General features: G+C 42.2%; 1 protein-coding gene across 1 annotated transcript; it reads right to left on the minus strand.

Moving 5' to 3' along the window:
- On the minus strand, window positions 1-27646 carry LOC111851935 (myosin-binding protein C, cardiac-type-like). Its single transcript, XM_072698541.1, has 32 exons — window positions 27490-27646; window positions 25510-25773; window positions 24758-24919; window positions 24293-24385; window positions 23863-24011; window positions 22779-22896; window positions 22394-22442; window positions 21519-21578; window positions 21134-21136; window positions 19832-19855; window positions 19295-19458; window positions 18856-18988; window positions 18315-18317; window positions 17919-18043; window positions 17336-17441; window positions 15922-16088; window positions 14571-14736; window positions 14282-14388; window positions 14142-14171; window positions 13825-13964; window positions 10565-10724; window positions 10258-10362; window positions 9713-9901; window positions 7371-7505; window positions 7100-7267; window positions 6616-6704; window positions 6072-6267; window positions 5364-5503; window positions 4074-4233; window positions 3205-3341; window positions 2910-3096; window positions 1-197 (listed from the first exon to the last, which is right to left on the minus strand). The coding sequence occupies exons 1-32, from the start codon at window positions 27512-27514 to the stop codon at window positions 166-168; spliced, it is 3786 nt and encodes a 1261-aa protein (XP_072554642.1). The 5' UTR covers window positions 27515-27646; the 3' UTR covers window positions 1-165.
- Window positions 27647-27939: the final 293 nt, after the last annotated feature.

The raw sequence follows: 27939 nt of genomic DNA on the forward strand, positions 1-27939 counted from the left end.
GCTGTTTAATAAATTTTAATTTTTTCAAATTAATTTTGCACATTTCAGTCACAAAATCAATATCTGTACAATGTACAGAAAAAGAAAAGAAGCAAAACAAGTGGGATTCCGCCTCTGTGCTGAGGGCGGCGGTCCGGGGGCACCTCGCTGCCCTCGAGCGTCTCTTCAGGTCTTTGCTTCGACTTTGGTGACTTGAGCTGAAATAGTGTGTCGTTAGACATCACTTAGGTGATGAGTCTGGTAAAGGTCACGTGCCTTTATTGTTTCTCAAATGCTACAACTTCTGTTAGATGCCATTCGAATTTTCATTTGACATCAGAATTGGTAAAAATACCTCATTTTAGCGTTTCTACATTAAATTCAGTGGCCACTTTATTAGATACTCCTACATAGTACCAGTCTGTGTCTCCTGTCGTCCCTAGAATCACTTCAATAGCTTCAGACATTGGCATAAATTATGGGGGGGTTGGGGGTAGGTAGTCACCCCCCTACTAACCAAAACTGGCTAATATAAGCCCTCTGGACCCCCCTAAATATTGAGAGACCTCAACCCCCCCAAAGTCCAATCCACGGTTGCGCCTCAGGGAAACCTTTCTTGTGCTGTGCCGTTTTTGCACTCCTGCCCTTCCTGTTAGCTTACACAACTGTCCGCCCATTGTCCTCTGGCCCCGATCATTAACACAGTCTCTGAGAACTGCCGCTAATTTTTTAATCGCGCCGGTTTCCCTCTCGAGACACTGTAGCACATGTAAATCCCAGGATGCTTGTTGTTCTCGGAAGTTCCAGAACGATAATGTCCACCAACAATCCAGTGGACATTTCTTTAAGACAACAGGTGAAGCAGTGCATCATCAGAAAAGATAAGGAAAGGGGAAAAATGTAACCTTCATATGATAAATATCTTACTAACATGTGAAACCAAAAATGTGCGGTGATTCAAAAAGTGTCTAGCAAAGTACCATGTAAAACAGCAGGTACTCTTATCTGGATAAAAGGAACTTCAGTGAATCAAAACATTTTCTGCCTCACCAAGGAAACAGACTTCCCTGAATTTCTCATTGCCTTCCATTTTGTACTTGACTGGATAGTTATGGAATATGATGGATTTTTTAAACCCACCCAGTGAAGCAATACCTCACTTAGTCCAGTGAAGCATTACCTCACTTAGTCCAGTGAAGCATTACCTCACTTAGTCCAGTGAAGCAATTCCTCACTTTCCAGTACGTTCTTGTACGTTCTTGCACGTTCTTGACCCAGAGATGATTGACACACGTTTACACCCTAAACATGAGTTCAATTATCGGGCAAGACAAACTCTCTTGTTCACCAATATTTCTTGTTAGTTTGTGGACAAGGCATCGATAGAGGCCTACTGTTAATAACTGATAGAGGCCTACTGTTAGTACAAGAGTAAAGAGTTCGGTTAAAAAAAAATATTTGTAAATACTGTTCTTGTTGACAGCTGTTAATCCCATGTATATACTGTAAGTAAAACCATTGTTTTTTTTTTTTTTGTTCCAATATTTCATTGTGCAAAAGAAACATGTCATTGCAATCAGTCTGGCATAGGTTTCAAACCCGTAATTTTATTATATACCTGGTGCCGTCATGCAATTGAGTCTTTTGGGAATTGTGAGGATTAAACCTAACTGAACCACATCCATAATATCGACATTAGCCCTAAGCCTAGCTGTAACCCTAATAGGAATCCAGACCCCGACCATACCACTAAAAGCAACCCTAAATCTTCCATTAAGCCTAATAACAACCCTAAATCCAAACCAAACTCTAGTAACAACCCTGGCCCTGTCCCAACCCTACTAGTAACCCTAACTCTAACAGAAACCCTAACCCTAGTTCTAATCCTTAATACAAATCCCAGTGATAACCCTAGCTCTATCCCTAATGCTAATCCTAAACCTAATCTGAATCTCAGTGCTATCCCTAGTAGTACTGCTAACATGAATGCTCATCCTAATTTCAATCCCAAACCTAAAACTAACCTAATGTTAACATTAACAGAAATGGCAAACCTGCCCCTGGACATACACACCATCACAGGTCATGGATCGGGAGGTCGACCCACGGGGATTTCAGCACCACGGACCTCTGCTGCCAATCCGTACATTGGAAACGTGAGGAAGCAAAATAAGGTGCGGTGGCGGGCAGTCGGCTGTCATATTTGGGAACGACCGGAATGGGAGGAAAAAACCACATGGGTGCCTGCTAACCCTAATCCCCCCCCCCCTGCTCCCTTTGGGGCTATCTTGGCAAAATTAAGGCTACTATCATAGTGACACTAATCAATGTACTGTGATGGTAGTGTGACCTGGCACCAGATATTCCTGAAACGTTTGTAAAATGAAAACATTATTCAATATTTATTCTGTTACCACAGAGGAAACAAGATTATCAGATTTTTTTCATTTTATCGTGCTGTTTTTAAGGTGGTATGAGGTAGTATGTACAGCTTATTTCAGAACAAAGGAAGGTTACTGGGGAACTAAAGAGGAAGATGGGACAAGACATGACTGGTAAGGAACACTGGCATTATTGGCAGGCAAACAGACCACAGTGCTCAAGCGATGAAGTCTGGTCCATTTGTATATATACACAAATACTGTATATGCCAAAGAACACTCACATGCATAAATAATGCCTTCAACAATGCAAATATGACATAAGATCGTATGTTCATACATGATGTCATATTTGGCACAATCATGCAGGACAGCTGTGGAAGACCAGCAGGTGATACTGGGAACCAAAGGTTTACTGCTCAGAATCACGTTAAAATATACTCTGTAAGGCAGTATAACATTTAATGTACATCCTAACAAAAGCAAAGAGTTCTCACCTATAAGGATGAAAGAAAAGCATCAGATGGCCAACTGAGAAGGTCTACTTACGGCGGACCTCCAGCTTGCACTCCACCATGTCTTCCCCGCTGTCATTGACCGCTTTGCACGTGTAAACACCTCCGTCGAAGGGGCACGGTTTTCGGATCTCCAGCGTTAGGACACCTTGCTTGCTGAACATCCTGTACTTGGCCTCATTGGAGATGTCCATTCTGTTCTTGTACCAGGTCACTTTGGGCTGAGGGGTTTCAAAACAGATCTTTGATACCTGACTCTCCTATTCTGTTCTATTCCATTCTACATGTGGTAGATAAGAGGGTATGGATTCGGGAATGGGCACCATTACCTTGGGGATTCCTCGCACGGAACAGGTCAAGGTGGCGTTATAGCCTGCAATCACCGAGCGGTTCACCAACGGATGTGTGAATTTGGGGGCCTCTGCAAAATTGGGGTCCTTATACACAGGCGGCTTGTACAACATCCCTGAGAAACACGAACATATTAATGAAAAGTGATGGCATGACCTTCACCAATTAAGCTACTCAAGAGTAGAAATCTGTGTTGCTGGCACAGGTGGTATTTGCCAGCACTCAATCCACACATTTGACAAAACCAGTGACAGCACAAATCATTCAATAAACATGTTTCTTATTTCGGAGAAACATTGAGCTGATTGTTATGTTAACCAGCTGCGATTTTCTAAGTCTGCTTGCAAGCTATTTTTTTTTTTTTTAAACATATGTGGGGAGGTTGGGGCCCTGAAATGAATTTTTGAGCGGGGCCGCAAAAGCATCAAACATACCCCCCCCCCTGTTGTTGGTGGGACATTAACATTTGCATTCCAATTCAAAAATTGAAAAATCCTTAACTGATTTTATAAAAGTTCAGAATAGTCTTTAGTCTACAGTATATACTCTATTCTATGTACAGTACATTCTGTTAAACGTTTACAGACACATCAAAAAAGCTGAACTATTGAAACTGAACAAAGTTGGTGGAATGTTCCAGATACTATGTTAACACCCCGTAGGCGGACAATCCAAATACGCGGTTGCCTTCATGGCCAGTGAGGAGATTGTGGAGACAGCAGTGGGGCTTTTGGATGGTCCCGTCATTTGCTTGCCCTTATTTCAACCCTAAAACTAACCCTGACCCTAAATGTCGGAGGAGGCCTCACTGTCAGTGATGTGGTAAGTCTTTTGTGATGGCACGCACCAGTCTTCTGGATGTAAGCACTGTCCTGGGAGTTGCAAGCTTCCTGGCTCTGACCCACCATGTTGATGGCGTAGACACGGAAGATGTATTCGTTGCCCATGACCAGGTCAGACACCACGCAGTTGGTGCGTCGGTAGTGCTCGAACACAGTGAACCACTCCTGTAGGTACAGTTGAATGTTTAAATATCATCTAAAACACATACAGTGGCTTTTAACAAGCAAGGCAGAACGTGACTGTAAATTACGGTAAATAGTGCAATTGGAAAAATGTTCTATGCTAAATATATTTTATTGGGAATTTGAACCAGATTATCTGAAATGAAATGAAATTAAATAAAATGCAATGATGCACAGGGAATTTTTTTAATCACACATTTTCAATTATTTATTCTAGCTAATTGGGATATTCATTCTGCTCTGTGAATGTAAACAAATTTACAAATTAACACAATAAACAAATCAAGTCCAAGTGTTCTTAAGGCAAGCTTAAATGCGATAATATCAGCTAAATTCACATCAGTCCTGAATGGCCAAGCCAGCAACTTGAGGGAAAATAAAATTAAATATATACACAAAATAGCAAAGGGAACAAGTTTTTTTATGCAAGAGCTGATGACACTTGGCAGGATCCAAATCGGTGTTATATTTAGCGAGCTGTAAATGAGCTGTTATTATGCAAAATGTGATAATCTCCCATGACGTGGCCATTGGGGTGAAAAACATAAATTGGTGCTACGCCTGGAACCCAATCGTGAAGAAGCCAGAAATAAAACTCCTTGCCCGCCGCGACTTAATGCAAGTTGTACAGGTGCTAACCTTGTGTGTTAAAAACATGGTGGGAATTTGTGATATTTACAAAGCTCTCACACCATGCCAAGGCCAGAGGGCTAAATTTAGAAAATGACAGATGCTGTTGTGTGGCCAGCACAGCCACTGGAGAGGCCCTGATATCTCCTTACTGCTGTATAGCATTTCCGACATTCCGGACATGCAATGGCCAGGGGTTCACTGGCCTCAGTTCAGACAGACTGGGGACACTGTGGTGATGAGAAGGCATTCCATAACAAAAGGAAATGCCTCGATGCACTTGCATGTGAATTCCTGTGAGTTTGCATAGAAAAACTGGCAGTTCAGGATGACAATTCAGCTGAAATAACTGAATCACTGAAATGGATACAAACACAAGTTAATGTATTCGCATATATATATTTTCATTTTGACGTGCAGCCAAAAAACCGGATAAATGCATAGTGCTTTTTAATCCTTTACTTCCAAGCATTCACACTAACCTTTGTCTTCTTTTCTGCTTTCTGGACTGTATAGCCTGTGATGTCGCAGTTGCCGTCGTCTTTTGGGGGTTTCCACTCCAGGGCTACGTTAAAGCCCCATATGTCCGTGATTTTTAAGTTCTGAGGTGGGCTAGGAAAGTCTAAAAGATCGAGAAAAATTCACTGTGTTTTTCCTTTATCATAATCGGTTACTGATTTTGATTGGGAACACTTGTTTGATGCACATCAGTGTGTTTTCCATTCTGAAACATTTTTCATATATGGTTCCTTGTCATCTGCAAACTCATCAAAGCCATTCCCGTTTGTGGTTCCATCATAAGTAGATCTCACATCTATCTATCTATCTATCTATCCATCCATCCATCCATCCATCCATCCATCCATCCACTGTATGGATTGACTGTACATTTCATTCATTATACAACAGGGATACCAATAAATGCTGCTTTTAATACTTCATGTTAAGATAAAACATTTTGGGGTCATTATATTGATGGTTAATATTTGTAGTAGTATTTTTTCATATATCGTATATAAAACTGTTTATGTATTTTAATGTGCCTTGCAAAAAGATTTTTTTTAAGGAAAATGGTATCGCCTTCCATATAAAATCCTTCGCTCAGCCCTTCATGCTAGGGTAATTGTAGGGTAGAATAAAATAGTTTTTTCTTGAAATATACATTCACCATTGAGATGAGTGAAACTTACCGACAATCTGGATGTTGATGGTGGCAGTGTCCTCGACATTCTCAATCTGCACCTTGAGCTCGTACTTCCCCGAGTCTCCGCGGTCTGACTTGCGGATGAACAGGATGGTGTCGGTGTCACTGTTTCGGATGTTGACTTGCTTCGTATCGAGAGGCTCTCCCCCTTTTGTCCAGGTAACTTTTGGTCGAGGTTTTCCCTGTGAGACATGAACATCAGTAGATCGTTCAGTCTAGGTTGCCTTCATGGACCATTTGAAATTCAGAGGTGAGTAACAATGCTGTGTATGTAATTAAATACAGTATAACACATAACAGCACAGCCTTGTCTGGATAAGGGATATTGGTGTGCTTTCATGGTGAAACTGAAGAAACTGAAATTGCCATTGTCGACAAAGTTTGCAGAGACTTACTCTTAGAAATGCTAAATTGGCAACACTCAACAAAAACTTTGTCAGAAGAAGAAATGCCTAAGTGATGTCATAAGCTAAGCTATGACTTAATGGCATTCTTGGTTTTTTGGAAGTACACGTTGTATTTTCACGTACCTGGAATGGAATCACCATGTTCACTGACTCCCCAACGTGTTTCATCAGAGTCTGACGAAGGTTGCGAGGAATCCAGATTTTGGGCCGTTCTGCAAACAAGATTGCTACAGTCACCTATTCAAAAAAACTGATTACATTATGTATGTATGTACACAGAAAAATAATTACTGGATGGTTTGAGAGGACCTTCTATGTGTAGACAAACTAAAGATCTGCTTCTGCTGGTTGCTTACATTTGAACATAAAGGAGTTACACACGACACAAAATAAATGTCTGAATGTAATAATGTATAAAAGACAACATTGCAGGAGAGATTTTAGGTCTTTTTAAGGTGAGGACCTAAGAGGGGCCATATTTAAACCAAGGGGCCAACTTTTAGCCAATGATATGTTTTGAATTGGTGAGTGACAGGAGAAGGGGGACTCCAGGGGCCAATCAGCTTTCAGCTGGGGCCAGTGCCCCTGCCTGCCGCAGCATACTCACGCATGATCTCCCGGATGGTGACAGGCTGCGCCAGCGTGGCGGGGGCGCTGGGGCCTGCTGGGTTGTAGGCACGCACACGGAACTGCATCTTCTCGCCTGTGGGCAGGTCGCGGATGACCACAGAGGTGCGCTCTGTCAGCCCCTGGAAGGCCGGGACCCACTCCTCGGCTGGACCACAGGTTTAGAGCAAAGAGATCAGAGGCAGTCACGAGAACTTCACATTCGATCATTTATCCTGAAGATCCCGGAGGAAGTTAAACTTGGGTCTTACATCCTTCTTTGCAGTACTCAACTCCATAGCCTTCAAGCCTGGCTGACCCCAGACGCTCAGGAGATCTCCACTTCAGGGTGATGGTGGTGTCACTGATGTCTTCTATGCACAGGCCAACCGGCTCACTGGTTGGAGCTTAATGACATGGCACAGATCATCAATCATCCAACCATCCATCCATCCATCCAACCATCCATCCATCCATCCAAACATCCATCCAACCATCCATCCATCCATCCAACCATCCATCCATCGTCTGCTAATGTAAATTTGCTGATTATTTGTGTGTCTATATTGAAAGGAACTAAATACAATTTAGCTCTCATGTATCACTTCAAAGTGTAAGCGTTCAAAGACAAAAACACTTTCTGTATTGAACAAACAAATGAATATGACATTTGCACCATAATTCCTAATCAATTTCTATGTTTGGACTAGCACTTAATCTTTTATAATGTTTTTTATAAATCTAGTAGAGATTTGAGAGAACCTTCAGTATAACACTGTGATTTGCAAAGAAAGAAGTTACACTGGACCCAGGGAGGCTAGGTATGGCTATGTCAAAGGACACAGAGTATAAACATGATCCCTTTGCTGATTAGGGAGTCCAGGGTGGGAATTCCCTGACCAGGAGGCCAAAAAAAAACCCTTTGTGGATTTGCTGCCTCAGATAAGTCTGGAATGTCCAGCGCTTACTAAAAACACCCCATAAAAATATCCGTTGCTAATATTTAATTTTTCACTGCACCTAAATTCACCACATTGGTTTTATGAATCATTCTACTTAAAATAATAAAATCATTATTATTGGGATATCCAGATATTTTTTTGTCCAAGCAGCTAAACACACATATCCTGAACTGCATTGATCTACAGGGTTTGCATAGCAGAGGAGGCCAAACTCAGACTGAAAAATTTAACTTATTATTCAGGAGCAAGGAAAACTGCAAATAAACATAAATGTGCATTTTCCTTTCGCAATAGGGCAGTAAGAGAGAGAGACAATAATAAAAGCCAGGCATTATCATCTGCTTGTCTGACAAAGGCTGAAAACCTTCCTCAATTTTTGGTTTGTTTTTCTTGTTTGTGCCATAGTTCATTACAATAACAACATGCTGTTTGAGAGAATAATATGAATTCATCTTTTCTTATAAGAACATAGTAAGTCACCCGTGGATAAACAAGTTTGCAAATTGGAAGCCTACTGCCTTTGGGTTCTGGTTCTGGTTCTGGTTCTGGGACCTCTTCACCAGCAGATATAGGCTGCTCCTCTGTGGGCAGGAGGCTGGCGGACTCTTCAGATGGGGCTCCCCCATCCTGGGAGGACAGAGCCTTCTCTGTGGATGTGGGGCTCCCTGATGTAAACTCTTCTCCTGGGGGTGGGATTGGTTGAGGACTCGCCCCAGGCTCCTTGGGACCATCCTGCACAGCAGATTCCAAGCTTGGCTCCTCGAGCGAGTCCGCCAAGGTCACCCCCTCTACGGGCTTCTCTGCTGTTTTCGGAAGTTTGGGCCTCATCGTCCTTCAGTTGATTTAGGCTCCCAAATGGTTTTTTGGCTTGCCTTCTTTGCCCTTCCTGTGCTTGTAGTTCCAGCAGGATCTGTCAGCGGCTCCAACACAGTAAGTGTTCCCCTGCTGCTTGTACAGTAGCTACAAATTTCCTATTGTGGTTCAGCCAGTCCAAGCCTCACTTGGCAGTAACACAAAATTATTTATAGATGGAGATGCTGGGGATACTTTCCTAATCAAGTCTTTGTGGGTCTTTGTGTTGCCCAGCTTGGAGAACAGCCCTTTGTATTCATATCACCCCAGACAAGGAATCAGCCATAAAAGGAAATGGGGAGGGGCTTCTACGTTCTTCCATGGTCTTTTGAAGGCTCAGATTTCCATTGCAAAGACACTTAGTGTAATACAGGCTAAGCACAGCCAAACAGGCAAGCAAGGTGGAATAAGAACCATGCTGGACAATGTCCAGTAGTCACAGTTGGAATCAGGGTAAAGCTGTAACTGACCTGCAATAATAATCCTTGCCTGAAACCATGCATGTAATTTATGTTTTGTGCCATAATCAAAATAATTCATACTCATCAATTGAATGGCTGTTGCCTCACACCTTGAAGTGTGATGTTTCAAATCCCAGACTCTGTGTGTGTGTGGAGGTTTCCTTTAGTAAGACTAATAAAGATAATCGGCATCTCTTGTTGCCTGTTGTGTTTGACTAATTGTACGTTTATGTGCCCCCGGCTGAAAATGATGCGTGAATGGGGATAGGTCAGAAAAGGACATCCCATAAACCAGACACATTATTGGAGGGTGACAAGCGGAGAGGAACAGGAACCCACCAATTGGCACGAAGGGCTGGGAGGCGGGGCTGTGGCGGGACATGCCAATAGCATTGACTGCATAGACTCTCATTTCATAGGCCACGCCCTCAATCATTCTCTTGGCCTCATAGGTCAGCTCGGTGTAGGGATCGAAATTCAGCCGCATCCACCTGTAGCTCTTAGTCTTCTTCCTCTCGAGGACATAACCTGTTTGAGACAACATGTACTGACTGACAGATACTAACATGGCAAAGAAACAGCCACATCCTAACAAATCTGACAGTGTGAATATATCCCAAAATCTAATTTATTTTGCATTCTTACTTGTTCTAAATTGGTTTCTTACTGATAAACTGAAGTACTCATACTGTAGAAAAATTAATTAACAATATGCGATATCTGTCTAAAGCCAGTAACAGTGGGTCCCCAGGACTGGAGTTGAGAACCACTGCGTCATTACTGGCAGATTGAGAGGTCATCCCAAACACCCACACCCACACTGGCTCTCCGTGGAGCAGGTTCCCCAACCCTGGTCAGAAGTGATACCAGAGTCAAGTACTAACCTAAAACAGGCATGCCTCCATGAAACAGGGGGGGATCCCACTGCACTATACAGGAGTCTTCCCCAACACTGAGGATTCTGGGTGCTTCAGGAGGGTCTGGAACATCTAAAACAGGACGAGACAATAAAATGTCACCAAGAGACATTATCAGACACTCTTTGAGTCAGGCGTCAGTTGGAAATACAGGTCGTACACCTGTAGAAGAAAGGTATATCATTTTTCTGACCTGAATTTTACCTACAAGCAATCCACTTCCATTGTTCTGTGTATAATTAATCATGGGTGTGCGAGATCTCTCGGAACGTACCAACGACTTTGACAGTAATGTCGGCAGTGTCCTCCCCTGCTGGGTTGCGGACAATCACTGAGTACACGCCCTCATCCTGCCGCTCCGCCCCTTCAATGGTGAAGATACAATGACCCCTCGCGCTCTCCACATGGACCCGGCCGTCTGCTGTTGAGATCACCTGCCAAGGAGACCCACCGTGTCACAGTCTGTCTTCTGCCCCAGGCCATGTCAGATCTTCATTTGATCATCTAAGCACTAAACAGCTCTAACCTTCTTGCTACACATAGTTACAATGCAAGTGCTGCTGAATTCTCACATTTGATTGGTCAGAAGTGTATTGATTAGTTTTCTATAATCGCACATATACTGTAGTGCCAGCCAGGTGAATCACAGTAGTATTTCAAGATTAAAATTCTTCAATTCTAACTAATGTTACTTAAAATTCTCGATGTAGAACACAATTTAAAATTAACTGAAGCAAACCAAAATGTTTAATCATTGCCAGCAAAAAAGTTTTATTAATAATTGCATTTTGTAAACATGTAAACATGAAAATAATGTCTTTAGGTAGAAATATGTAAAAAACCGTGGTATAAGTGGGTTAATGAACTTTGAATTGGCATTATCTGTTTTTAAATCCATTCCACTTTGCATTGGATGGTTCTGCACCTATAAAGCCATGCATTTTAAAACGTATAATGTACGGCTTGGAGTGCATTAACCCTTTGAATCTGGGTAACAGTATATTCAAGATGAACAAACAACGCATGAGCAATACCCTTAATCCAACAAGAAACGTCCTTGACAAAACAAACCAAACAAACAATTAAATCCAAGCATTATAAAGACATAAAAAGTAATATACCCAAGTTATCACTGACTTTGTAGAAGTTAATGTATTTCCTATGGAGTTAAGATGTTGTATGGAACTTACAGCACCTGGCAGTCCATGGACATAAAACTCTCCAACTCATTTGATGGGGGGTTAATTTGCTGGAAGATCCATTACATACATGCTTAGGTCAATAGAGACAACATGTCCACTGTAGTTACCTTTTTGGAGCACTGCACCACTGGCTCTGAGGTCTAGTTGCTCTACAGCATGCAGAAATAGAGATAATGAAGCATGCAGAGGCTGCTGCGACTTCAGCTGCACTTACTTCCCCGTCCTTCAAAGTGGCACAGAACTCCACGGTCGACTCACTGTTCTTCAGCTTTTTAGAGTCACCCTACATGAGCAAAGCACACCTGTGATGCCCAGTATCTGCAAACAACATCAGGAACTGACTGAGGAACCTACAGCAGATAGCAGGAGAGGCCCTCATCTGCAGCGACTGCGAAGAGACATGACTCTCTTACCAAAGACTTTTGATGTACTAGGCATTGTTTTTACTCTGAAAGGGTTGATCATTAAGGAGATTTTTTTTAGTTTTCAGATTTAGACAGGAATGATCCCAGAGCCTCTCTGATATGTGAGCAGTACCTTGCTGCTTGTTCTGTTTCAGTACCAGCAATCGATCAATGGGTTAAACCATAAAATGCATAAAACAGCAAAGGTCATTAAAGGTCTAAAGCAGCACTCTTGACACACAACCTTCTTCATTCATTTTTTTCAGGAAAATTTATGGAAGTTTTAAACATTTCAGTAACTATGCACCGGCCAAAAGGCATAAATACACGACGGGGTGTCAGCCCAACACAGGATACTATGGCAAATTTAGCTTTGGTGATTCACTAAGCCACATGATTTCGATTGTAAGAGGAAACCAGAGGAAGCTTGAGCAAACATGGGGAGAGCATCTAAATCCTATCACAGATAACTGGAGTGGAGTACAAACATTTAACCCTGGAGTTGTGAGGCCAGAATGGTACCAGATCTGGTCAACCCATTAGGTGACATAGGCAGCCGCCTAGGGTCGGGGTTCCCAACACCTGGTACCGGTCCACGGGCAGAAAGCTGAGGCTAGGACTGCCACCAATCCCATATATTACAGAACCAACACGCACCATAATTCACCATGACACCATGATTCATAAAACTATGCAAACAGAAGGCTGACAACACATAGCCTTGGGCAGCATCATCTGCAAGGGCACCAGCTTAGCGAGCGCTGGAGACCTGATTGAACATAAACAATTTTAACCAGTCATCAATGAAGCCCCCTAGTGGTGGACGACAGACAGGTCGCTCTTTGTTTAAAATGCTTCTAACTCTGGAAACCCTTGTCCTGCAATCACATACTAGGGCTTAATTTAATCAGGACAGTCACGTGATGTTAACACAAACCAGTGGCTAAAAGTGTTGTATATGCCATCAAACAACCTTTGAACTGGACAGTTCCTGTTCTGTGAAAAATTATTTTTGTATTTTCCATACCAGTAACTCCAATCTGCTTATAGATGGAAAATTTCTGAGATAAAAGTGCTATCGACAAGGGTCTAAAGAAGCCTCAATGCAAGTTTGGTCATGGCATTCAGTTGCACCCATAGCAAGCTAACCAGTATGCAAGACAGATCAAGTATAAACAAACGCCTTACCTGTGTTTAAATGCAGGTTTTCATATGGATTCCATTTCTGCCTTTATATCCAAGTTTTACATTTTTGCAGACCCCCCCCCCCCTCCCACACCCCCACACTGCTTCCCTTCATAGAGAGTACATGTGATGCAGGGCATATAATATACTGCTGGATGCATATTTTCGTTCCTTCCATTATCCGGAAGCTACAGGGTATCGGGTGGGTGAAAGATCCACCAAGAAAGGGCCATGCGTGGTCACATGACCGTCACTTCCGCTTCCTCATTACTGCCTGGAAAGGCTGCTTATCAGCTGAGGCTGAACAGGCTGGACTGAGGGGGGGCTTTGACCTTTGACTGTCAGGAAGACTCTGTTGTACGCAGTGCGTGTAGTGAACTACTACTGATATTGATTATTGGACTCTTAGGAGGAACACCGATGTCAGGAAACTTTGAGCAATAACTGCTTTATTGTTTTATGTAAATAAACCGGAATGCACGATTCAAGATGCTATTTGGAATTTTATCAATTTATTTTTTAAATTTCATTTAATTGGTTTAATGAATGAATAATGTTTTGGAAGGTTTGATCAATTTTTTTCATTTCCAGTTTGAATTCCTTTATGTTATGATTTATTTTCCCGCCATGAATACGCGGCAGACCCTGGGTCGGGAGCATCAGAGCTCATATACCCTCCTGTCTGCAGTGTGTTTGGAAATCATTGTTCTCATTAGAATCTGCATTTCATGAAGGCTTTTTACCTTCTCAGACTTGGTCCACACCACGGTGGGGGCGGGGTCACCCGTTATGGGAACATCCAATCGCAGCTTGTTTCCTGCCACTACCACGATGGTCGATTCACTTGTGCTGCCTGTATAGTCCAGGTGGATTTTTGGTGGGTCTTTTGAAGCAAAGAAAAAAGACAGTCAACATCATCTTCGGAGTAGAAGAGTAACTCGAACTACCTGCTTGGCATTATAAAGTTCATTTTATTTGATTTATAGGTAGCTGCAAAATTTTAGCACAGGGATATCAACAGTGGCTCATGATATATGCAGAACATGTCAATGCAGCTCACCTTGTCGAGGTACGTAGTCAATCTTGACCTCTGCAGGATGGAATGGATGAATGCATGAATGAATAAATAATGCAATGAATGTTTCACATCTCAGATCAGATCCACAAGGTCTTGAAATACTGAAATGAATGCAAATGTACCCAGGAAGTTGAGCTTGGCAGACAGGTTGAAGGCATATCCCTCCGGAACAAACGTGTAGTCGCCCTCATCCTCGGCTGTCACGTCATCAATCGTCAACTTGTGAATCCTGCAGAGAAATTTATGTGTGATGGTTATGAGAAAAACGCAGATGCAACATTCTAAAATTGCAACCCATGGCATTCTGAGACTACAGCCCTTACCCAGGAGTCATGTTGTCATGTCACTCTAAAAGATTTCCTTCTGGGAAATGCTGAAATATTTTTACACCTGGACACTGTTATCACTCACCTGCCAATGTGAGTGATGTGAGTCCGCACATTAGGCTTCACCTCCATGCCGTTTTTGTACCAGGTGCCCTTCACATTTTCGTCAGAGACCTCACACTTGAACACGGCTTCCTCTTTGGCCTTCACTGTCAGGTCGGCAATGCTCTGATACACCTCCAGCTCCTTCTCTATAAGATGGAGGACAAGGTAGCCATTATCAGCCATCTAATCAGGGACGCGGTAAAGGTAGCGTGGTCAGATAATCCATGTCAGGGAGGACGCGATGAGCTAGGACAGGGTTTGTGAACCACCATTTCAGTGAAAAAGACCTGGATTTCACTTTAGCTCCTGCTGTGTGCTGATTGGCCAGTGTCCTATAATCATGTACTGTATGTGTCACTAATGGTAATGTGAACTAGCTGGATGAGTCTTTCAGTCAAGGAAACAAACCAGTCAGAGCACAAGAAGAGCTGAACTATTTAGCCGAGCACAGGAGCCTTTCGGTTTGAAAGTATCTTGTAAAACCCGAAGTAGCTCAAAGTGTCCTCCCTGACATGGATTATTAAAGGTGCATGCAGCCCTAAAAAAATGAAACATAATTGGATTGGTCCAGGTTGGGGCCACAATGGGACAAGCTTTCACGAGGCCCAAAATCTCCAGTGGCGGCTCCACATCTAATGACTGATAACATGTAACTCAAAGTGTTTAAGTGTGTGATTCATAACTGATCACTGAATCCCTGGCAGGTATTTTCTGATGTTTTTCTATTTGGTTTTACAATTTTTTCTGTATTTGATTTGATTTTTACTGTATGATTTTTACTGTAACAAAAATTCTGAGGTAAAACTGAAGCAATCAATAATCAATAGTGGGCAGAAATAAAGTTTCACTATTAGTTAAAAGTCCTGGTCACAAATGCATTCTTTCAGTACAGTTAAGACACTTATGTAGCAAAATTCATGAATTTTCTAAGCAATGTCTGTCAAAATAAATATTTCAGACATGACTACTAACTATAGACAGCGCTAGGATATGTCAGTGCAGTGATGTGTTTCCGAGGAACAGAAAATGAATGATGCGTGCAGCGATGCAGCTGGGCTGAAGAACTTACTGGATGGTCAGCATCCTTTTAAATCTGCTTGTCAGAGGTCACAGCAATAGGGTGAGGGGTGTACATTTTGTGGAAATAGTTGAAGGTATGAATCATTTTTAGAGTGTGGTTATTATGGGGTAAAAGTTGAATGAGGGTGATTATCTATTGAAGAGGTTTTCAGAGGTTTAAGGAAGGGAAGTTATTTCAGACTGTTTATTTATAAATGTGAAAACATCTCCTAAACCAGCATAGCATTTCGCATTGAGTATCAGTAGGCTACCTTGAACCATGAGTTCTGCAACAGACTGTCCTCCGTTTGTCTTCACCCTGTAGTGTCCGGCATCCTCTTTAGAGACGTCATTAATTATCAGCACGTGCTTCTTCCCGTCCTTCTTGAAGCGGTACTTGAACGATTCATCCCTTGTCAGCTCCACATCGTCTTTTTCCCTGCATAAACAGGATGCTCTATGAGTATGTGATGGACCTGAATTGCAGTACAGCTTGTGTCGTACATGTAACTGATATCCTTCCAGTTTCTTCCAAGATTCCATGGACTTTTAAAATTAACATATAATCTTTGCGACTGGCGGTCTGCCCTGCCTCTCGCCCGATGATGCTGGGATTGGCTCTAGCTTCCCCGCTACCCTGATGGATAAAGCAGTATAGATAATGGATGGATGGATATAATCTTTGCATGTCTCCATTTGCAGAATCTTCTAAAAGTAATAAGCTTGACTATATGTGTGTGTGTCAGTATAGATGCATAGACACACATAAACATACTATAGTATCTGTTCACCTTTGCAGTGTTGATTGGCAGGTTTCATTTTAAAGCTCATTTCCTCATGCTCATCATTTTTGGGGTGTTATAATTTGGGGTGTTATATGCCTATCCAGACGAAGAACAAGGGAAAGCCTGCAGTGTTGAAAACCCAGTGTGACCATTCATCTCCCAGATGAAGGATATCAAGCCAGGCATTGTCTTCAGATGAAGTACTGTGATAGGAAGCACAGATGCCCTCTACAGGTCAGGAATGTGTGTGGTTCGCAAGTTACATAGGGGCACAATGGTAGAAGTAACTATACTTAATCAATGTGTATTGGAATGAATGTCCGTTCTATGTTTAGAAAAATGCTGAATGCTCCCATATTACCACCAAGATTAAGAAACTACACCATCACATGACTTACCCTTTACCTGAGGGGATTATAACAATGTTGTCTAAATAACATAACTTGTACTTCAAAAACAAAACTTTTCAGGTAAATGTATTTATTGTTAAATTACAATAATCTAGCTCAATGACAACTATATAAAGCGTAGACAGATGTATTAAGACTTTTGCCAGAACTTAATTATAAAAAAAACAGACTCTCTTCTTTCTGTATGTGTGGATCAAATTTACAAAGAACCACCATATAATGTAAATGGAAAGAGAACATTCTATTAAATGTTTGGAGGATTTTTATATGCAGTGCATATACTGTACTTGAAATAAAAATAAAATAACATTTTTAATTGTACATTATTACAGATCAGTGCTGGGAGGGAGCAGAAATGTGGACTGACTGAGGGTCACAAGGAGTGGCTTGAGAATCAGCATTGCTTGTTACATATGGAATTTATACCTGTGTTTGAAATCCATAGCCTGCTAGTCTTTTCAGGTTCTAGTCCAGGGGGAGAGACGTCTTACCATTTGACATGGGCTCCCTCTTCGGAAACCTCACACTCAAACTCCACTCGCTCGCCCTTCATCGCCATCTGATCCTCCAGGTTACGCACAATGTAAACCGGGGGCTCTGCACACATGTGACCAAACGGCTTTTGATAAGACATAGAATGTCTGCTGTCTTACGACTCCATTTATATGTAATTTATTGAGTAGATGCTTTCATCCAAAGTGACACTGTTTGTGTTTTGAGAAAGCAGGGCCAACTACGAAACTACTCTGTGAGCCCAGAGATTTGGACCTGTGGCCTTCCAACAAGTACAACGTCCTAACCCACTAAGCCACACACGGGCCCCAAAAACCATGGCATGCTTGAGAAATCTGCACATCATCCTTGCACAGGGGTAATGCTAATATTCTTATTTTAGTATATGGGCTACCACAGCAAGCATTTACAATACCCTAGCATGTACCATACTCAGGGGGTAAGCAAACACAATTCTAGTACCACAACAGGAGCTTCTTCTATGGAATTGACAGTGAACACTTCTGTGATGTGTAAATATTTTTTTCCAGTTATGAAGAATCTGTTTTAGGTTTGGTTTACCTTTGACAAACAGTTCCGTCACGCACTTTTCGGGTCCGATCATGCAGGTGTAAGCGGCATCATCGGCCAGTGAACAGTGATTAATGGTGAGGAACCGCTTGTTCCCAATGTTCTCAAAAATGTACCTGGTCAAAAACAGTCAAAGAGAAACGCATCTGTATCTCTGCGTAATTTCATCTAAGACCCTACTGTGAATGAGAACCAGCCGAAAAGCAACATTCTGTGCTTTAATGAGGTGCTACTGTATGTACAGTATCGACAATTAAAGTTGAGTTAAAAAGATTCATTGGATTATTTTAGAGCAAGGCTGAACTACCAGCTCTGTTCAGATAGAGGTCCCTGGCAAAATTTTGTATGTAGAGGAAGAAAATGTCTGTTTTTAAACATGTAACTTACTTGCTGGAGTTGAGATATGGCGAATCCAGAGAAATCGGTTTGTTAGGGGATGAAAAAAAGAAAAATGATAAGCCAAATGTAAAGAAGGAAAATGCGATAGACATATAATAGAAGATAGCATATTCTTACTTTTCTATCCATTAAAACACAAAAGATAAACCTGCATACTATCCATAATATGGTTATCAGATCTATACATTGGTTTTTTTTATTGTACACAGACGCTGTTTTCATATGTGTTAAAAAAATTGCAGTTGAGCTACACTGTGAAATGAGCTACACAATATTTGTCTAGTATCCTGAGTGGTTTACGTGCTAGATGGTGCTGATGATTGCAATGTATAATGTTATAGCCGCTGTTAAAGCAGAATAAGAGATCCAGGATGCATAAAGTTTGTGGTGCAAGCCAGTTTACTGCTGCTCACTTTTGATACAGATGATTTGAACCTGAACTATTTATTTTGTTTCCACCGGACATACTGTGGTTTTGATAATGGTGTAAAAAATGCAGCAGCCTGGGGTAAAAGCAGATGGACAGCACCTCCCGGTTGGATGTATTTCCTGTCCATTCTTCAGCCATTTCACCTCCGCATCTGGGTTGGCCACTTCCACCACAAGCTTGATCTTATGACCTTTCTCTACCTGGTAGGCGGGGTCCAGCTTCCTGAGAAAAGCTGCAATTTTAACACAACAGAATATCTTGATAACAGATTAACAACACTACATGCTGAACAAAGTCTTCTATATTGCTGTTTTTAACTCATAAGAGAAACGTCCTGGGTATACAGAATAGACAGAAGATCACCTAACTAACCGAGTACATCGAATGGACACTTTACTCCAAAGCAATGTACGATTGAGGAAAAAATTGGGGTTAAGGGCCATGCTCAATGGCCCAACAGCAAAACCACTTGGCTGACATTGGGATTTGAACCAAGGACCTTCTGATCACAGCATCCCAAAGCTGTCAGTATACCCACCCTCACTTCTCTTCTCCTCCTTCCGCATCTTCTTCAGTCTTTTTAGCATCCCACGCAGGTCAGTTATGCCATACTGGAAGGCAATCTTCTCATATTCTGTGGGTGGTGCTTTCTGAAGTATATCCCACACGTCTACGTCAGGTTCACTGCTTGCTTGGACTGCACTGGAGAACCAACTCAGTAAGTTAGGAGTCAGCACTAAGCCATTTTTATACAGGATTTACCAATGTGATTACTCTAGTGCTCAACCACTGATCAAGCACTTTCTCCCATATTTTCAAAGGATATGTTAATTCAGACATCTAAAAGGTTACTAATGTTCTCACTAACTATCCAGTCAGCCACTATCCAATGAGTGCACATCTGGGCTGGTTAATCATAACAAATAAATCAGTCAAGGCAATCAACACAATCAAAGAATACACACCCATGCTACAATAAACCTATAGCACATAGCTTAGGCAAACAAAAGTAAACAGCTGGAATAAAAGACAACAAGAATTAGCACTGTGGGATACAGAGAATCCCATTTCTTACCGGCTGGGCGCTTTTAAAAAACTGCTGCACTCATTCAACGCAGTACCAAGGTGGCAGGCATGGCAAGACAAATCAAAATGCATTAGCGCAAGCGCTGAACATCCCACGAATGCAACCTTCTGTCTCCAAATCGCATGCACAGTTATTTATATAATATCACAATATAAAAAAAAAATCAATGGCCACCACTTTATTTTGTACTTTCCGTCTGATTTTATTATGATCACAAATAGTCTGAGCATAGCCCATGACCCTCACATGCTGCACATGCTGCAGGGGCTGCCTGACCCTGTAGATCAATTTTAAATTAATAGCGGGCATCAGTGTAAAGGGCTAGAGGTGACCAAACCCCCCCCCCATCATCAATCATGCTCAGTGGCTGTTACTGTACTTTCCACGCCAGGTGTGGGATTCTCTGATTGTCAAAGCCTAGCTGTCTAAACTTAGCATGGATGTTTAAACAACATCAGTCATCATAAATTTAAAGGCAAATGAATATTCACTATAAGCTATACAAATAATTAATTTGAATAGTTGTTAATTGTTGTTTGAATTGAGAGAGTGTTTTACTGTATGCATTCAGGCGCGGGATAATTCATAAGCTATCTTACGCTCTAGGGCTCTGGCAGACACCTGGACTCCCACCTTGGGAAAAAGGGACAGCTTAAACTAGGCCTGTATGTCGATCCGCCGGCACCCCCGCCAAGCCCCCCCCGCACTGGCGCCTGGCTTCACCACCGGCGGATTACCGTCGTTACATAGCTAGCTTCTTATGCTAGCTCGTTTTTCTTTCCGCTGAAAAAAAACCGCTGAAGTGGCCTGCTTGGCCTCGGGCCCCGAGATAACTTAATCTGTCCCTGTATGTACTGCTTGTTTTTGTTCCATGACAGAGTGATATATGGCTGAGATGTACAGCTGAAAATATATATGACTGGAGCCGCTGTCTGTTAGCTGCCAACGGCGGCGGCAGGTGGGGGGGCGACTCGAGAATAATGAGTGTGGCCTTTACACGCACGGCCATCGACACCTCCAGTTATTCTGTCCGCAGCCGCCCCCCCACATGCACAGCCAATGTGTGCAACCGGCTTATGAATGACGCCCAACAAGCAGGTGTGTCCACAGGGTACTGGGGGAGGGGGGGGGGGCATTAATGTGGTGAGTTAAGGGTGATTCATGCTGTCCTTCAATTCAGCCAACTTACTCCCTACGTGTGTTGAGGCCGCAGTCACAGGGGGAGGCAAAAATTCAGAGAGAAAAGCACAGTCAGCATCACTGGGGCACATTTTATTACTTTATTCAGACTCACTCAGACTACACAGATGTGATTGATATCCATTGATCTCCCCTCCTTTGCGTTTCTACTTTTCTTTCTATATTCTTTTCTATTTCTATTGTTATATGCTCAAATGTAGCCCCATCTATGCATCAATATCTACCCTACATTTTACAAAGTTAAAGCAGCTGTAGCTTCTAAACTCCGTATTTAACTGTATGTCTCAATATATCATTTTTAAATATCTTACACATTTATATTTTATTTATTACTGTTTCATGCACTATGACCAATGAGACCAGAATTTCATCTCAATGTATGACCCCAAGTATCATACAGCTTCAGATGACAGTAAAGACACCTCGACCTATAAGCGACAGCATAAATGACCGGAAGATGCAAGCATATACATACCGCTTCTTCAGCAAACCACTGAAGTCCAGCTCTCCTGCAGTCTCACCGGCATCCACGCTCCTTCAGAAAGAAAGTGACACCAGCAGCTCTTCAGCGATCCCACACCCCAGAAATCCAGTCCAACGTTTGAGTCGTGTGACATTTAAATTACCCATAATCCTCACTGGAAGCGACAATCAGACAACAAATGGCATTTATACCCCATACCGCTTGGCAGAAGAACTGGCCACTTGAAAATATTTCATTGTCATGTTGCTTTTGCGTTACACCCTACTTACTGTCATTTACTGTCATTTACACGTTTCTAATATCTAAGGCACCCAGTCTTACCAAATTAAACACGATGCCTGTAACCACATTGGGCAGCTGGGCAGCACCGTAAGTTCAGAAGTCTTGGGTTTAACATCCAGTCAGGGGAAACCACGTTTAACCACGTTTGGAAATATTTGTGAGCTGACAGCTGGCGAAGCAGCACTAGTTCCACCGCTTTGAAAACCCCAGCGTCTGGCTTCCAAGAGGCCTGGGCCAAGCGCCGACATCCTTATCGCTTTCTCTGTTCGGGCAGCTACAGCACGGCCTTGTAAGGAAGGCTTGGCTTTTACATTCCTGACACTGTGACCTTCAGAAAGGTTAGACTATTATAACATCAAATTTAAAATAATACTAAGAGGTATTTAGGGGGTTGTGTCATTGTGCAAATTCAATTTAATAATTTTGTTCATATCTCAGGTTTGGTTCTATACACATTTTCCCAAAATATACTAAAGGCAATACATATTCGGGTCAGAACACACATTTCATGTTAATAAGATTTGGACTGACTGGATGTCATGAGAGAATCCGAGCAGTTCTTTCCTGGTCTTTAAGGGACTTACGTGCGTCTGAAAGCTGCACGAATGTCAAACTCTTCTACGACACGAGCCTCTGTGAATAAAATGGCAAAACAATTATTCATTTAAAAAAATCTTTTAAGACTTTTAACACTGCAATACTTGGGATTGCAAGCTGTTTTGCATGAAAAGAACACAACATGTAAAGGCTCACTGCCCACTGGATTTAGCCTCAAGTCCTCCTGTTATTGTGATATAATTGTATATTGTATTGGCCAATCACATTTCAGTATTGTGCATCACATGACCATTTCACTAAGAGTATATGGTTCAGAGGGGTTGAGACGATTTAATATATCAATCATCAAAATAAGATGAACGATCCAGTAGTTCCCTTTCCCATGACAGTTATCAGGATGGATGAACATACCGTGTACGATTAGGTTGAAATTACAGCTGTCGAATTTGTCCTTGGAGGACACCTCGCATCGGAGAGCTCCAGAAAAGTTGGCCTTGGCTTCAATCACCTGCATCTCAAAGGTGTACACCTGAAAAAAAGTGCCCAAACAGCTCAAGAATGTGCTACTTGGAATCTCTGCAGTATCTAAGAAAAGAGGCCATCAACAAATATTGTATGACATTATGAGACACTTTGGGTAAAATATATAACTGCAAATGATCCTTTTAAAATATCTACCACTTACATCTGTACCAGCTGACATTGACACTAACCTTCTACCTTCACAGCCCATTGACACTAACCTTCTACTTTCATGGCCAATTGACACTGACCTTCTACCTTCATGGCCTTCTACCTTCACGGCCCATTGACACTGACCTTCTACCTTCATGGCCCATTGACACTAAATTTCTACCTTCATGGCCTTCTACCTTCACGGCCCATTGACACTGACCTTCTACCTTCACGGCCCATTGACACTGACCTTCTACCTTCATGGCCCATTGACACTGACCTTCTACCTTCAAGGCCCATTGACACTGACCTTCTACCTTCATGGCCCATTGACACTGACCTTCTACCTTCACGGCCCATTGACACTGACCTTCTACCTTCAAGGCCCATTGACACTGACCTTCTACCTTCATGGCCCATTGACACTGACCTTCTACCTTCACGGCCCATTGACACTGACCTTCTACCTTCATGGCCCATTGACACTGACCTTCTACCTTCACGGCCCATTGACACTGACCTTCTACCTTCATGGCCCATTGACACTGACCTTCTACCTTCATGGCCCATTGACACTGACCTTCTACCTTCATGGCCCATTGACACTGACCTTCTACCTTCATGGCCCATTGACACTGACCTTCTACCTTCATGGCCCATTGACACTGACCTTCTACCTTCATGGCCCATTGACACTGACCTTCTACCTTCATGGCCCATTGACACTGACCTTCTACCTTCATGGCCCATTGACACTGACCTTCTACCTTCATGGCCCATTGACACTAACCTTCTACCTTCATGGCCCATTGACACTGACCTTCGTGTTGCGATCATACTGCTCCTTCAGCTGCAGATGCTTCCCTATTTTGCTTGACAGATCCATCCATTTGCCCTTAAACCAGCGGATGGTTGGCTTCTTCAGCAGGTTGGTTGAGCCCACCTTGGCCACAAATGTTATATTTTCACCTGCACACAATAGTACATTGACATACATGCACAATCAAACCCAACAAAGAGTACATCTTCTTCATTAAGGCCGTTCTCTATTGATAAGAACATCAAGGATGATTGCATTGTGTACTCTATGTTTGTCTAGTTAAGAGCTTTCATCCATAGTAAGTTCTGAGTTAGCCTTTCATTTGTTCTTATCATTCATCCAGAAATAGCCTTTACACACTCGCCATAGCACCCTGTTAAACCTTTCTGAATATACATTAGAGAGACCACAGCAAATACAGCTGCCTCACCCACGGTGACCTCCCCGCTCTGTGGCTTTTCCAAGAAGAGCCCTGTCAGATCCTGCCGCGTGTCTGGCTGGTGGTTCTCAGCCAGATCTGATTCTGGAAGCCATGGGTTATGGAGTTTGGTTTAACAATCAAGCACTCAACAGCATGCAATAACCTGAAATATATTTACATTGTCCAGTGGTGCTTTGTGAGGGGCAGATGCTCAGGGGGTGGGGGGTGGCAATTGTTTGGGCAAAGGGGGCAGGCCAGTGATTTAGCAAGAATACAATTGCAGATTAAAAATGATTTAAATCTAACATTTTAACCTGGATATTCTCCATTATGAGGAAATTATTCATTTTGTTTGAGAACACAATGGACCTAAAGACTGTTAAATGAGCATGATAAGCAAACACTAAGGGACGTCTTCGCTGGTTAATAACTGTCACTGTAATCATGATGATACACGCAGAAGACTCAGCTCACCGTTGTGTCCTGCAGCTTCCCCTTGGCTCTTTGTTCCATTCTGGCACGGAGCTTCAGTGGAGGCTAAGGATGGATCAGGAGCTTCTGGTGGAGCTGCAGCTTCAGCTGGTGCTGGATCTGAAGCTGGAACTGGGGCAGAGGCTTCACCATCCTTCACTGCTTCTAAGTTCATAAACGTAGAATAATATCATTAGGGAAAATATACATTAGGGTTATTTTAACCCTCCCAGGGACTGTTCCAGTCAGCTCAAGTCAAGTAAGCTTTATTGTTATACTATCTATATTCAGGTAAATAGTGGCAATAATGTCCCCCCCCCTCCCAAAGACTGCAATGTGGTAGATAGCAGGTGACAGGGGGACTGGACATATTGTTTATTGCAATGTGTATATAGACTTAATATTGTGAAATTTAGTCTTTCATAGAATGATTATTGATTATAACCAAATTCCTCCATCCATCGTGATAACCTAAATAACCTAGATTACAGGATGGATTATTTCAAGCTAGTTTGTGATTATTCTCACTGAAAACTATTGTTTGTTACTTAATGAATAAATGTATAGGGATGTATTGCATTGAAATTGTTTTAATAAATGTCTCCCACATTAACATTTGTTAAACATTGATCACTTTTTGAAGTTTATTATTATTATTTGTCTTTTTTAAATGAAATAATATATAAACAAGATTCATGGTTAGCTCTACTATATACTTTGTGCATGCACTCAGAAAGTCAGACATACAGCTATACCTTCTTTCACCTTCAGCTCAAATTTGACCTTGGATGTGCCGGCGATCACAGCGTAGATGCCGTCGTCCTCCTTGGTGACATTTCTGACGGTGAGTGAGTGTTTACTCCCGTCGGCAGTGACCACATACTTCTCGCTGGCTGTGATGTCATCAGAGCCCCGCTGCCAGCGCAGCTTCACATCCACCTTTTCGGTCTCTGCCTCAAAAACGACGGCTCCGCCCGCGGCGGTCTCTGCCGTCTTCGGTTTTTTTGTGAAAGCGGAAGCTGAAACGGCGGGGAGATTAAAAATGCATTCTGATCGAGCGAGTATCACAATCATATAAGCCATAATCGGGTCCGAACTCAGAGGCTTACATTCTTTATTATTAGTGACCCATCCTGAGTTATTTCCTACTTTGCTCACACTAGTAAACACCAATAGTATTTTTTGTCCCTAAAATGAAGCAAATGGTTTGATACATTTCAATAGCTGTGTAAAATAGGAGATGCTTCGCCTATTAGATAATGTCGTTTGCTACAATTTGTTATCAATCACGGACAAATGCATGGAGGCATACATCTGCATCTCACGATAAACTTTCATAAAAACATTTATAAAGCCAGGCCTCATGTATCCATAATACCAGTCAGACAAGTGTTATTTGTTGCCTTACAGATAATATGCAGGAAAGCTTGGCAAGGCTGGATACTATAGCCCAGTAATATTCGATATGCTAAGTAATGCTAATTTAATGGTGGTGAGTAAGTAAACACGTCACTGAATGCAGGCCATTTTACAGTCATCTACTGTATGTGTACTTCTGATCTGGGGATATGAGAAATGTGAGGCATCTGTGTAATGTGACGTCTTTCATTGTGCACGTAAAAGGCGGTGAGCGACAGGCTGAAAGCTCATCTGTTGGAACAAAATGAAAAAAAAGATGACCCTTAAAATATTAGAGCACTGAAATCAATGCCAAGATATTTACAGTAAGTATGCTCAGGTCTTTGACATTATAAATGTAAAGTTCAAGAACTCTGGCTCTTCCATGTCCGTGGCACATGAATTAGGTGAGCGGTACAATTCTGTAATTGACTTTGTGTGTTTTCTATCTGTCCTTTGGCTACAAAACCAGGTTAAGTCTAAAAGCTGTCAAGTCTCAGATTTAGTTTAGGTGTGGAGTCCTCGCGCCATTAAAGAACCTGTTGAGGACAAACATTATATGATAGTAACAAGCATTGTTATCGTATAATTGCGCAGTGTTTGTTATTACTGTATACTACAGCTGTTAATGTTGCTTATGAATGTTCTGTGAATGCATTACAAAAGTGAAGGTAATGTAAAGCGTGACCAAATAATCTAGGCGCACATCCGCTTGTGTGCCTGATATTATTGGATACTCGGTTTTTCTTTACAGAATGAAGAAATATCTCTGAAATGGTCGTAAATGTTGATTAATAACAGTGTAATGCCACGCCTTGACTAACAAGAGATGCAATACCCCTGCTGTCCACCAGTCTGTAAAATAGTGTCATTTCTTCTTCAATATTTGTGTAATGAAATGGAAAACCAGTGATAATGTATATAAAAATGTAAAATGCACAAAATTCTTAAATATGCTGACAAAAGCTATTGTATTATATTTAGCGCATTATGTCATTTTTTTACAAAGATAAACGAATTATAAAATCTAAACATCCATCTTATTCTGGTCAGGATCACAGGTAATAATGAGGAAAACCATCTGAAATGCCTCCGTGTATCAAATAAATAAATGTGTGTATATTTTATGGTAAATGACTTTAGCAGGTGTCAGAGGACTGATAACTACCCAGCCCATCGGTGCTACAGAACCACCTTTAACAGCCAGGATCACCACTGAGTTCCTAAATTCACACCATGATAAATATCATCTGTGAGCCTGAGATTCTTCATTCGCACACCTATGTCTACAGTATGTCTGTGCCATTCGCGCTCCGGTAAAGCTGAAAGGGCCTTACCTGCTCTTCTAGCAGGCTCTGGCATCCTGACAGAGATCCCGTGTGTCTCGATGGACAGGCGTTACAGCACTTGCTCTGTGTCTCTAATAGACCCCCGGAGTCTCCTCTCAAAGTGAGGCTGTATCGTCAGCCCACCCCACACTTGTCAGGGCTCAGATACGAACGCAAGCATGCACCCTCCCATTCCCTTCACCCCAGTAAATTTCTGTGCGCCCCCCCCCCCCTCTCATTACAACCATCACCTAACTGACAGAGCACAGCTTGGGCTAAAGTTAAATTTAGAAAGGGAGTCACACACCCCAGACTTGATGGTGTGTCGGACCACGGACATGCAAAGCAACAGACCCCCACCCCCACCCGCCATGTTGTTGCTATCAGCTGGGCTATAACTGGCAACTTCCACAAATGCTTCCACCGGTTGGGAATTTCCAGGAATCTTTCTGAATTCTC

This window comes from Paramormyrops kingsleyae, chromosome 13 (genome assembly GCF_048594095.1).
Source record: "Paramormyrops kingsleyae isolate MSU_618 chromosome 13, PKINGS_0.4, whole genome shotgun sequence".
NCBI lineage: Eukaryota > Metazoa > Chordata > Actinopteri > Osteoglossiformes > Mormyridae > Paramormyrops > Paramormyrops kingsleyae.